Source organism: Silene latifolia, chromosome 7, assembly GCF_048544455.1.
Source record: "Silene latifolia isolate original U9 population chromosome 7, ASM4854445v1, whole genome shotgun sequence".
Taxonomy (NCBI): domain Eukaryota; kingdom Viridiplantae; phylum Streptophyta; class Magnoliopsida; order Caryophyllales; family Caryophyllaceae; genus Silene; species Silene latifolia.
In genome coordinates, this window is record NC_133532.1 from 11,404,169 (window position 1) to 11,418,243 (window position 14,075).

At 33.9% G+C, this 14,075-nt stretch overlaps 1 protein-coding gene across 2 annotated transcripts; it reads right to left on the minus strand.

Annotated features, from left to right (window-relative positions):
• Window positions 1-2,140: 2,140 nt before the first annotated feature.
• On the minus strand, window positions 2,141-7,422 carry LOC141591742 (alanine aminotransferase 2-like). 2 transcript variants are annotated; one of them, XM_074412179.1, is made up of 16 exons: window positions 7,102-7,422; window positions 6,078-6,128; window positions 5,809-5,851; window positions 5,678-5,728; window positions 5,262-5,327; window positions 5,113-5,174; window positions 4,769-4,847; window positions 4,434-4,538; window positions 4,242-4,352; window positions 4,026-4,163; window positions 3,779-3,853; window positions 3,562-3,682; window positions 3,274-3,431; window positions 3,115-3,189; window positions 2,825-3,028; window positions 2,141-2,627 (listed from the first exon to the last, which is right to left on the minus strand). In XM_074412179.1, the coding sequence occupies exons 3-16, from the start codon at window positions 5,827-5,829 to the stop codon at window positions 2,511-2,513; spliced, it is 1,383 nt and encodes a 460-aa protein (XP_074268280.1). In that variant the 5' UTR covers window positions 5,830-5,851; window positions 6,078-6,128; window positions 7,102-7,422; the 3' UTR covers window positions 2,141-2,510. The 2 variants fall into 2 exon arrangements, with proteins under 2 accessions (XP_074268280.1, XP_074268279.1); XM_074412178.1 differs by lacking the exon at window positions 5,809-5,851 and having other exon boundaries at window positions 7,102-7,362.
• Window positions 7,423-14,075: the final 6,653 nt, after the last annotated feature.

Genomic DNA, 14,075 nt, shown 5'->3' on the forward strand with positions numbered 1-14,075 from the left:
AACCGAACCTCGTCTATCAAATGACATCAAATTTGTATTTGATTGTGTGTACAATTTTTAAATGTTTAATTTTTTCGTTGAATCATGAATACTTACGAATTTCCGAAATGATACCTATCAAGAAGCATCTGATTTTCCTAAATTACAATTGTCAATGATACATAGTACATCACATTAAATTATCGATTTATTGTGTAAAATTAAATAATCAAATTACTCATCCTATATATATATCCTAAAATGTCAAATGATATATTTATCTCGTGCCGGGCACATTCCCGAGTCCAACCATGAAGTATAAGGATCAAAAAACGACTAAAAATAGTCATGTGAGTGCACCAAGTCTCATGTATAGAGAAGCATAGCAATGTATACGTCCTTCATTTTGTTTTTGAACACTTTAATATGATAGAGATGTACACTTTTATAAAGAAAAACTTTTTATGACGAATCTAAGAATATTCCCGTATATTTTACCATTTTATTCGAGTATATAAATGAAACAGATGAAGCATATAGACTCTAGTAATAACTAAGTTATGACTTATGATTGAGCGTATAATTAATACGTTAGATCATATATATAGTTACATTGAAATCTGGAATTATTTTATATGTACATCAGTACTATTAGTCTAATGAAGCTGATGAACATAAAACTTTGCGGTATTAGTATTAAGTTATTAACTTTGTTTTCTTGTAAAAGAAAGAAACCATAAAACAATTTTTATTAGAGTATAAAATTGATCTTGAGACTCAAATCACCAGTTTAAGCTTTTGCTTGTCATGATTTCTTAATAGTTTTAACATAAAATTATTTTTAAGTACCAAAATCAAACAATCTGTTATGAAATATTATTATAAAATAGATGTCCATGTCTTATAAAATTGTAGAATATATTATCTTATGAAAACCTTATACATTGTATGTATATATATATTCCTCATAATGTCATAATGGAATAAGAAGATGTTCTGTCTCTCTTTTCTTCTTCCTATCGTACCTCTATAATTCTCCTTACTCTTTGTTTCACAACACGATATTATTAGTTGAGCTAATCCATATTCGATGTTCATGATTTTCTATATATGATAATATTCTAATGAAATGAAGTTACATGAATCCAAATGAAGTGGACAAATTGATCTAAATAGTTTTTCACATAAAGAAATCCAAATAAAATTTGAGCCACCAAATTAGTTTATTTTCACACAAACAAATAAATAATAATATGTTACATACTTCTAATTAATGTTGGATGCACATACATATCAATATCTTTGATTGATCAAGTGGCTATATATAAAAATATATACATGAAAATTATTGACAAAATCTATTATCAAGAAATGGTCACTCGAATATATTGTTGACTATATACTAAAAGACTAAAACAATTATTTACATAATTTTAATCATTTAAAATCATCAAGTTTCTCTTATACTTGAGCCTGCCTACCTAACTTATTTAGTGAATGTGACGTACTATTGTATGTATTGCACTAAGGTTCATGCATCTATTGACAAATTATGAAACAAAGCCGAGACTTCAGCCAGGACAATTGGACAAACAACGTGGTGTGATTTGCTAATTCTCAGTAAAAATAACACGTCAAGGGTTAACCAGAGATCTTATGTTCGAACTCTAAAAATGTAAATGTTAAAATTCACAAGAAAGAGCTTTACCGCTATAATAGTTCTACACTTCTACCCGGCTCAAATATGGACTAAACCAGATGATATATAAAAAAACGTATACTCGGGGGGTTACTTAGTGCGCACTCAAGGTAGCAGCTACGTATTTGAACAAGGGACTTATTGTACACAGTACACCGTACCCAGTGGCGGAGCAAGGATTTGAAGGGGCGAAATGGTTAAGACATCTCTGAACCCAAGATATAGATTACACCCATTCATGAGTAAGAATCATCTTCAATTCTTGTCCATTACGCCCGATAGGTTTTATATTATGCATTATTTCTCTTCAATGTCATAATCCATTAATTTTTAGTGATGACCGTTAAGTCATTTCAGAAAATAATCTGAATCGTTGAAAAGAAATGAATGTGAAAGTTAATTTATTTGAGAAAATCCAAATTACTTAATCATAACAATTTGTCTAGTTGGGTGTTATGCAAGAACATTGAAAAACCCTCAATTTCTCATCATTATCAAGAACCTTGAATACAATGTTCATTCTTCAACAATCTTCACTTCTAAGGGTAACCATTTCCAACAGTATCACTAGGGGAGATTCATTGCTTTTCTATTGCATACAATTGAACTAGTTTATCCCCTTAAAAGCTGCATGAAAATGGTAATAGAAGAATGCGTAAAATTATCGAAACTTGACTTGAGGATCCTTAATTCTACAAAAGCATAACAATTTTTTGGTTGGATTTGTATTCCAATCAACATAACCTTTGCAGGTATATCACCTGAAGTTCTACAAATAAATTTATAGCGAGTATTAAAAAGAACTCTCTAAGATAATGTTGATTCAACCTTCTTAATCGCGATACTCATCCATGAACTTCTCATGGAACGTTCTTATCCGTTCAACAATGGGTGGAATTTTATCTTCCGGAGGTAGAATGGTACCCCTAAAATGCCAAGTCCCCGGAGCCTACCAAAGAAAACGAAATCTAAAGGTTAGCAACACTGACTCATATGGTTAAATGCACTTATTTTAGTACAAATGTAATCTAAGACAACAAAGTAACTACATCGGCTAAGAACCTTTTTTTTTTACCGTTGCCCCAAAAAAAGACGATAAAGCAATTTTTGATCAACGAACCTAAATAAAAAAGAACATATACTCACCTGTCCAAAACCAGAACCAGGAACAACTACAATACCAGTTGCTTCCAGTAAGCGGCGAGCATAAAAGGCATCAGGAGCAGTCGGCACTAATGCAGCGGCTTCTATTGCCTTGTTTGGAAGATGGAGACGAGGAAACAAGTACATAGATCCCTCTGCTTTGTTGCATGTTACTCCTTCTAAACTATTGAATGCATCTTCTAATATCTGTCAATACAACCAAATCCTCTTATACAGTGGTCGCCTGTTGTTTAGGTATAAGCGCGATAAAGAAGGTCTGGTATCTAAATTACCTTAGCACGTCTAGTCAAAGATGAAAGAATACCGTCTTTCTCAGCACTATACGCTTCATAAGACTCGTCTCCAGCCTATTAAATAGCACACAGTGGCTTGTAAAATACATGTCATGAAACATTTCAAGCATTAAACATTTCAATATCGTAAGCAAGTACCTTTGGCGGGTTCATGACAAGACTGGCAAGAATTTGACCGGAAATATTTGAGCTACACATGTTGGCGGAAGCAAGTTTATAGAGTTGTTCCCTTATCTTGGTGCTAAATCCAGTGACTTCCATGTAACCTCCTCTTCTCCCACATTCTCCGTAATAACCTGAAAGTCATAATAATAATAATAAGAGAAATACTTTTGTTGATACTGCAGCCGTTTAAATTTTCAATAGACGAATTTCTGAAGGCGGTGTCCTATAAAAAAAACGCAGCATATCCAAGTAAGAAGTTACCTTTAGACACAGATTGAAACGAAACCAAGGCGATATCTTTCTCTCCGTACCCACAAGCACGCGCAATCTTCTTAAACGAGTGAAATTTCTTGTCAGAAACATAAACGTTTTCTTGGTACACCTGTTTTGAACAATATGACCCGATAAGTGACAGAATCCATAACACATCCTTCATTGCCGTATCATACTAGATATTAGCCTCATGAAAACAACTCACCTCATCTGCCAAAAGGACAAGACCCTCTCTGTAACAAAATTCGACAATTTGCTTCTGGTTTTCCTTAGCTAGAATCTGAAAGTCAGTTTCAGAAAGGTCACAAGACATTCTTAACAAACCAAACCTTGGGTATTTGGGTTGGGTATAACAAAAATAGAAAAAAAAAATTGTGCTCTTGAAAAACAAGCTCCGTCTAGTCGCCTACACAGCCATCAAGTCAAAATCAAAGGCACGCATGTGGTTATACCTGTCCAGTTGGGTTGCCAGGATTAATGACAACCAAGGCCCTGACAGTTATACCGTTAGACCTGGCATTATCCAATTGTTTTTGGAGTTCCGAAATCTCCAAGCCCCATCCCCTTGCTTCGTCCAGATAGTATGGGACCTGTTCAAGCCGCCATGACTCCATGAGCATTATAAAAAGCCGAGCCCATAATGTGGTCTGTGTCAATCGTAAACATACCAAAGTTCCACCATGGAGCGCAATCGTAGCAGAATACAAGGGATACTGTGGGATAGGGCACATGATTCCATCTTGCTCCGACCTTAATAGTAATTGCACCATCATGTGGATCTACATCAAAGAAAGTAAAAAATTAAATCCACCAACTCGCTTTAAGCTTAGTATTAGCCATCAATGTAAGAAGATACTTACCCCAGGGCTTGCTCCATCAGTCAAGAACAAATCATTTGCATTTGTCGGGAAACCATCACGTGCTTCAATCCCAGAAGCGATTGTTTCACGCAGACCCTTAATACCCTGTCATGTTGAACGAGCTAAAATTTTCAAAAACTCATTACCCTAATACCTCAATGGCGCGCATACATGTAACCAGTTTTTCACACTCAGTCCTCCGACAACCAATAAACAATATTCTGTCCTGTTTTTTTTTTTTTTTTTTTTTTTTATTTCCACTCTGATCCAACTTACACAAGAACTAAAGCAGAATTGGTAATAAAAAAAAAGTACAAGTAGAATATTAATCTCACTTGGCTGTGACTATATACACCCGTTGATCGTCCAGGGATTTGATCCAGAATCTTGTTAGCTCTTTCTATTGAATCGCCGCTGTAGAGAGTGAGAAGAGGAATATAAGTACAGGCATACAACAAGTCCAGTACAGCATTCTCTTTCCCAGCATAATGGCTATATTTTCCAGACATTCAGGTTAAAATTGACCGTATGTGCCCTTGTTCCAGTCTCCAAGTATGTCCAACAAATGTATAGACTAGAGCTGGCAATTGGTTTGTTGCCAAGGCGGGTCAAATCATATTGGAGTTTCCTAGGCATATGACATGTTAAAGGAAGAAAAAGTAGGTTACACCATGGTTACCTGAATAGTCCTCGTGTTTCAATCCTCTTCAGAAGGTATGGATGATCACATAAAGCAAGGACCTGCCACGCGTCCAGTTAAATTATTACCGTTTTTAACAATTTCTACAAACAATAACAATTGATGACCACCCAATAAACAATACTAACCTCGCGGAAGAAAGTAACAGGATGCTGGCCAAGAGATTGAGGATTTCCAATATTACAGTAAAGTATCTGCTCAAGTTGAAAGAGAGTCAGGACTTGAATCTTGACAGTTCACACAGTAAGACAGGCTACGCAGCCATAAAGGGTAAAAAGTGAGGCAGCGTTCAACCAATCTAGAGCATGCAGTCGAGTCAATTAGGTCAGTTTACAGTTGGATTAAGGCATGATGGGATCATACTTGGTCACTTGGATATGGTAATATGATAGTAATATCAGTTTTGGTTCTATTTCAGGGTTTTATCGGGTTGGATTTCTGGAATTTGCACTGATTTTGTTTGCTCTACAACAATCATACCTTAAGCGACTGACTTCAGCGGTCTTAGAGGGGATACAAAAGACAATATCAAAAATGAATGTACCTCGTCGAAGGGGAGAGACCCTGGTTGCTTCTTCAATTGTTCTTGTAATTTCTGTGATAAAAAATTGACAGAACTCTTAGAAGAATAAAGGGATAACAACAGAAAAACAACCAGAATGCCGATGACTCTACCTCAATGAATCCCCATGTCATGCATATTGGCTCCTTTTTCAGCCTAATAACAGTTCATCAGAATATTTGTCCAAAGATACATACAGACCCCCGAAAAACAAAGGCTAGACTAACCACGCGATGGCATAAATCCATAAACTAGTGAAGTCTCTTCAGTTTCGAAAAAACTATAGTACATGTCTACATGATTGCCTAAGCCGTATTGACACATATACGCGATATTTTCCAACTAATTTAACCAGACCAAAAATAAGTAGTTCTAGGCATACCTCAGCCTGAGTAACAATCTCGCCACGAACAGCGTATTCACACTTCAAGACCTGAAGATAAAATCAGCAGATAAGTAAAAAAAACTACATATATTAAGCTTAACACAAATTATAGAATAAGACCGTTTTAGAGTTTGAGACAGACCGTCTCACACTGTAAGACCAAAGCCGTAGGGAGGTTGATGGAAGTGAGAAATCGAGACCAAATGCAAGCGCGATTAATTTTCAGTGATATTATTCTATGAAATCCTAATTTTACTGACGATTCTTGAATTGTACTCCCTCCGTCTCGGTCAATTGAAATTGTTCATTAAATGCAATCTTAAAATAGAAAAGACAACAATTGACTGAGACACCCAAAATGGAATAGGACAACAAATGACCAAGACGGAGGGAGTATTCTTGAGTTGTATATACGACTCCACAGTCCACACCCCCAATTTCCTTGCTCCGTCAGTGTGCAAAGACGGTCTTACACAATAAGTACTGAAAGATTAGAGTTAAAGCCATTCCTACTAAAAATTAAACAACATTTAGGAATTGCAAATTTCTAATAATTGACAATATTTACATGCACAATTAATTCAAGTACACCATAAATTTATTTTCCTAGCAATAATTATTAATAATCATAAAATATGAAATTAATCAAAGGTAATCTTTCCCCAATCGAACATCGTCCAAGCAAAAGTCACACCAACTACAACGATCAATTGAATTGCTAATACCCTATACTTCCTCGGTTCCATTTGATTATACATTTAATTATTTACGTCATTTATTTACATTTAATTAAATAATCGGCACAAATAATAAAAAAAAGTAAGTAAATGATTGAGACGGAGGGAGTGGTAACTGGTAAGACAAAGACAATACTAATACTTCGTACTAATTAAAGCTAAAGAAAGGACCGAGACGCTAAATATGCAAAATGTAAAGAATTCATCAGAATTCAGAACATAAGGAACGTATACAACTAAATGGAACGGAGGAAATACAAGTTACGTGTTTTAAAACATAATACCTTGGCGGCGACGTATGACGCCGTAGAAGTTGAACGTGAAGGAAGGAAAAGAGAGAGAAAGGAATGAATAGGCGTATATTTGGAGAATCTCCGGCATTGTACGAACGCCATAATTGATTTCCGATCATGGAAAACCGCCGGTAAATGACGAATGCCGGCGACGGCGGGAGGATAATTCAGTTGGTCATTTTGGGTGACGGTTAGAATATTGTTCCCTCCGTCCGATCCATTTCACTACTCAAAAGAGGAGTATCTTGACACTTCTTGTGCTGACGAATGCATGCACTTTTTTTAAACAATTACTCTATTCAGTTGGTCACATGTGACATGAATCATGATCATTCACATCAAAGATCAAAAAACAGGTTAAGGGTTGGGTATAGGATTTGAATCGGGTTAAATAATAGCGAATAACGTTCAGTAGATTTTTAGTAACAAATTTGACTATTAAATTTGACTATTAAATTAAAGGAAAATGAGTTAGCGTCAGCCGGTGGCGCTCAATTTCGACGTCACCATCTCACATGCAATAAGTGGGGATCCCCATAATAATGGGTACCCATTAATATTAAGTGGGGACCTCAATAATGAAGGGTGCATGAGAGAAGGTGGCGCCGAGATTGAGCGCCACCCGGTAGCGTCATATCATTATCCTCCAAAGGAAATTAGTAGATTAAGAAAGGGTGTTTGGTAATTAACAGATTATATGATAATTAAAACAGTTAGTCTTGCTTGTGACGGGTTAATCCCGTCACAAGCTTGTGACCTCTCACAAAAAGGGAGAGGGGACAAGGTGGGGCACCCCCCATGAGCTTCCCCGCTCACCTCTCATGGGTCATTTGTGAGAGGAAACGGTATCCGTCACAAATAAGAATTTGTGTAACTAAAATGTTTTCATGTATAAATTGAATATGTTAATCCAATATGATGCTATTAGCCGCATATTCAAGGATAATAGATTTCAACAAGTATGCTAACAGAATATGTCATTTACGGTAAAAATAATAGATTGATTAGTCAACCTACTAAGTAAGCCAGAACGTACTAATTTCACTCAATCTGTTATTTACCAAACAAAGCCTAAATCGGGTCAAGTGTTAACATGTCTAGGGGAAGTAACTAAATGATCGATCTTGTCATTCATTAAATGCAAATTTATTTACACTTTTAATTTTATAAGAAAAAGTGACCATTTAATGATAACATTTTACGAATTATATTAAAATCGTCGCTTTCTAACAATAAATCGATAGTAACTTTTTAATGTAAATGGTCACATTTTCGAATGAGACTTGATTTTCATTAAATTAGTGTTACACTCAATTTGTCGTGTGTTGATTTTATGCCGATTTAGTGGAACGCAGTTAGTAAAACAGTGGCTATTACATAGGGTTTGGTTAGTTGGCTTGGCCTTAAGGAGGTGGCGTGGGGAGGGAGGGTGGCTGAGGGGAGATCGATAGGAGGCAGGTACATGAAAGGAGAGCGATTTTTAAGAGAAGGGGCCAAAAGAGAAATGTAGGGAGTAAAATTGTAACATGCATAATGTAAAGAGAAAATTGTGTGATGCGAAAATTAATATTCTTATTTTTCTATGCATAAGAAAATTCTAAAGAAACCCATTTTAGAGTTTTCCGAGATGTAAATCATGAAAGAAGTGCTAAACAAATGTATGATTTAAATTAAATGACTCGGTCTTATACTTGAAATGAGATTGTTGTATATTAATTTAATTATTTTAGTAGTGAATGGGAATAAGATGAGAGCTTTTTTAGATTTAGAGTGAATGGGTATAACACTGTACTCTTATAAAATAAATGATTTAAATTTCACTTTTCAGCACAGAAAAAGGCTAAAAAAAAAAAAAAAAAAAAAAAAAAAAAAAAAAAAAAAAAAGGCACACAAACACATTACACGTTCGATGAAAAAGAACCAAAAACATATTAATCCAGATCTCCCTCTCTCCCATCATTTATCAATCTTTAATTAAAAGACACTTCACAGAAAGAAAGAAAAAAAAAATGAATGAAACAAAACAAGTAAAAACACGAAAATGTCAAATATAATAAACAAGCAATCAAAATTAAACATAAAAATATATACCTTTGGATTCACATTTTTTAGGTTAACAAGATATGAAGAACCGTTTGTTGTCTCCATAAATCACGAAGAAATTGTTGCTAGTTTTTTTCAAGTGTTTATTACTATGTGAAAAATAGAGAATGCTTAATATGTGAAAAATAGAGAATGCTTCATATATATATAGTGCTTGTAAATTATAAATTATATGTGAGAAGATAAAATGTTTTTCTTGTGCTTCGCAGGATTTAACGTGTCTTCTTTCTTTTTTGGTGTACTATGAGTTGTAAGCCTTACTATAATTAAGGAGAAGAAGTAGGATATGTTATGTAACTAAAATGGACTAATCTTATTTGACACAATAATCTTATCCATTAGGGTATTTGCTCAATTAGGCATTGAAATATTATATATGGGAATCAATCCTTTCTAGTTGCAACTTGCAACATTATAAAATTAAATATGGCAAAATCATGTATTAAAAAGACCATAATTCTCTTATCTGGAATGTATTGGTTGGTGGAAATTATTTTAACGGAGTTATTTAGGTAAAATATGACTTGATTTTACAAAAAAATACTTGTGTAAAACGCTTTTGTACTAGAATTATTATTGGATAAAATTATTTAATTTGCTCAAAATCATATTTATTAAGAAAAAAGTTATTTGGTTAATTACTTCTTAAAATCGCAAGTTATACTAGGAAGTTTTTAGATATTATATATTAAGTAAATGATATCTTATGATTTCGAAGTTTTACATTTATAGACATAAATCTCATAATTTTGGAATTTCCCTTTTAGGAAATAAATATGTTAAATGCATGGTAGATAATATCTCAAGAGTTCGGCGACGATTTTTTTCATAAATGTATATAGGAGTATTTGGGTCATGGGCTGACTTCTTAAAATTGACAAATTCCCGAGTCCATTTCTTGTTTTAAGGTCATGACGTGTAAATCTTAGTATGTGATTTAGAATAGGTAAGGTTGATACAAAGTCTTAGGAAATACACTTTCTTATTAGACCATCCCCAAGCAAAAGGTCGATTTAATCGGGTCAATTAGAATTTTACTCTTAATCACTCCTTATTAACTTGACCCATGTTCACCCTCCCAAGCAAAAGGTCACGACCTGGGTCAATTAATCCAATCATTTTCCACTCTCCAACATTTCTAATCATTTTCTACACTCTACCCCACTAAAACCTCTCTCTTACTTTTTTCAATTATTATTTACTAACTAATTATACACAAGTTTTTATTGTAATTTTAAAAAAATAAAAGTACTCCAATATATTAAACATTAATTTAATGACGTACACTTCGGAAAAAAATTATTAAATACTTCCTCCATTCAACTCCAAACTACCATAGTACACTTTTCACGTTTGCCAACGCATGTTTTGCGCGGTAAATATCATTAGCTACGTATATGCAAAAATTATAAAAGTTACATATTTTTAATGTACTCGTAAAGACGAATCAAATAAGATCCCACAAGAATATATTTCCACTTATATATTGAGAGAAAATTGCAATTGAAGATTCATTTGTGAATAGTATGCAAAAACCAATATGGTAGTTTGGAGTTGAATGGAGGAAGTAACAAAGTTAAAATTTAATAATCGAAAAGCTGATTTCATTGACAATAAAAAAACGCATGGCTGAAATCAATCCAACGGCTATATTGCTAATCGAATGGCTGAAATCAGTCCAACGGCTATATTTCTAATCAAATGGTTAAAAGTATTAGTTGACGGGTTTATAGAAATATAAGTTGACGGGTTTATAGAAATATAAGTTGACGGGTTTATAATGCAACGACTAACTCGAAACTAATACGAAATAATTATTACTTCATTTTCTCGAAAAATAATGCAACGACCTCATTTTCTCGAAATATCCGAAACAAATAATGCAACGACCTAGACCTACTTCATTTTCTTATTCACATTGTTTGTATCGTTCACATCGCCGTCCTCATTCATCATAAATCGCCTCTTTCATTCATCATAAATCAATTTGATGATCCTAGATCATAATCATAAACCTAGATCGAATCATCAACCACATCATAATCCGATCATGATGGCACGGAGCTTCAATCTCATATCCTCATCATCTCATATCCTCATCATAATCCGATCATAATCATAAACCTAGAATCGTATATCCTCATCATAATCTGATCATAATCTTTTCTCGAATATTTTCTGGGTTGCAATCTTTTCTGGGTTGCAGGAAAGTCCGAAGGGGAGGGGGGAGCTTCAATCTTTTCTGGGTTGCAGGTACATTCTAGTTTAATTATTGTTAAATTCTTATTTTCTGATTATTTGTCCGATCATTTTGAGGATCTGATTATTTTGTGATTATTTTGAGGATCTGGTTATTTTCTGATTATTTAGTTCATTTTTATTAGTTGAGGATCTGATCATTTAATCGGTTTAATTCACGGTTATCTTAATCATTTAGATCTGATTATATGTACTTAAATTTTAATTTAGACATATTAGATTTGAAATTAAGATTATTAAAAAAAAAGTATGTCAAAATACATCAAAATTGAGTTTATTTTGTACACAATAAAAAAATATAGCCCTTTTTAAAATACTTGTATTTTTTTCTTGTTTTAATTTAGTTTATAATCATAATTTAATTTTGTTATTAATTCATTCTTTCCTTTTCTCATTTTGACGGAAATGACAGGAAGTAAGGGATGCTTTGGCAGAGGATAAAGCAGGCATTTTCTTGCAATTGTACTTTTTGGTGTGTCCAACCAACCAGAAGATGACACATATTGGGTCACAAATGAGGTCAATTTGAGCAAACAAGGGTCACAAATTGACCTTCACTCACCATTTCAACTCTTGGGTCACCCTAATCTTTTGCTTAAATATAGATTAGGGTGACCTTTCACCAATTGACCCCCCCCCCCCAATTGACCTTGCTTGGGGGTGGTCTTAGTAGAGGTGTAAATGAGTTGAGCTGAGCTTCAGCTTAGTGTGAACCCCCATAAAATTGCTATGAAAATACAATAAGAAAAATGCGGAAATGAAATTAGGTTCATACACACATGATAGTCAAAATAGGAGGGAAATAAATCCCACGAATGACAAGACGATAAAGGATGAGTCTAAGCAATCCTAATAAACAGACTATTAATCCAATATACACTCGCTAGCTCACACGTCTAAACCTCACAAATGCATTTTCACAAACCTGTTATTTATGTAAACATGAAAAACAAACATAACAAAGAACTCAAATAGGTAAATCATGCAAGATAATTACGATATGAACATCAAAATCTATACTTAAACATGACAATTAAATGAGAGGGAACAAGATAGATCAATATTCTTCTTATGAGATTAATCCAATGACAATAAGTCCAATATAAAAAATACAGTAGTAATAATTGATTTATAAATATTTGTTCTGATTATCTTGTATTTTATGATTTGAATTTACATATTTAAACAAGTCAATCATCATTATAAAACATGAAATAACAATAACAAAATAAAATTTAAGGCTGCAATTTTTTATTTATTTATTTATCATAACCACCTTTTTATTAGCCTTGTCTTACAGTAAAATCCCTTTAGAACAATGTATTAGATTCAGCATACTCTTAGGTAGATGGAGACCTGACCACGTAACCCGAATTGATCCAATCAAAATGTTTATTTTTACAAACTACCGTATCCATAAATAAATTGACAATGACCCTATTTGGTACTAAGCATATTATTGGAAAACAGTAGATTAGACCTTAATCTATTGATTTACCAATCCGTCATTTACCTAACACATAAATTAGTAGATTGATGGGCCAAACAGTCAAATATGTTAAAAGGCTTAAATATTAGAACCGACAAAGAATGACACGAAACTAGTGGGTTTGGGTTGAGGCTTAATGACCCAGTTATGTAAGTGAGTTGACACGAACACGGCACGAGATCTAATTGGGTCGGGTTTGGGTTGATCTCTCTAAACACGAACCCGACACGAATGACAGGTTTACTAAATTAATCTTATTTTTTCTTGATTTTTATCACATAAAAATATTGAAACTTTCCAACTATAAACATGACACGAGTACATGACAACACCACACGAATCTGACACTAGATTAACGGGTTTGGGTTGAGACTTGATGACCCATTTATGTAAGTGGGTCGAAACGAACATGACACGATATTTAATTGTGCCAGGTTCGGGTTGAAGGGTTTGTGACCCGTTTACATGTGACACTAACTCGAACCCGACACGACTTGATCTAATTGTTAAGTCTATTTCGTTTGGTTCAACAAGTCGGAATGGAATGGAGTTTGATACTAGGGTGGTATGGGGTTCTAAATCCATACTTGTCTAATGTTGTTTGGTTCACCACAAATTATAAAAGGGGGGAATGAAGTTTGAATCCAAAGAAGGAGGGTGAGTATGAGATTCTAAAGGGTTGGGGTGGAGTTAGAATCCATTGGGTATCTAACTCCATTTCAAATCACCCCAACCAAACAATGGAATGAATCAAATTCATTCCATTTCATTCCAATATATCCAACCAAACACCGATGCTGAAAATTTAACAATTCGTCAATTCCCAAACACTCCCAATAACAAACCCTTAAAACACTTTAAACTCCAGTTAAGGGTAAGACAAGGACCCGAACTTTGCATTTTTTTCCAGTTAAGGACCCAAACGTTTAAATTTTACATTTAAGGGATTAGATTAACACCGTTAACTTACTTAGCTAGGCCCAAAAAAACTTAGAAACTAAAACTCACATGTCTTGATTTTCTAATTAAATTTAACAAATCCTGAACAAACCTACATAACATCCTTCTGGAAAAAAAAAGCATTTGTCTTCTCCATCAAAGCAGGCAGCAGCTT

What these genes read in the sequence shown, in the direction of transcription:
- LOC141591742 (XM_074412178.1), bottom strand. Translation starts at nt 7,212, where the DNA reads ATGGCGTTCGTACAATGCCGGAGATTCTCCAAATATACGCCTATTCAT. An exon ending in GAAACACGAGGACTATTCAG is followed by an intron (nt 4,848 to 5,112) that starts GTAACCATGGTG and finishes CACTCTCTACAG; the next exon opens with CGGCGATTCAATAGAAAGAG. An exon ending in TTGTCATGAACCCGCCAAAG is followed by an intron (nt 3,190 to 3,273) that starts GTACTTGCTTAC and finishes GCTATTTAATAG; the next exon opens with GCTGGAGACGAGTCTTATGA.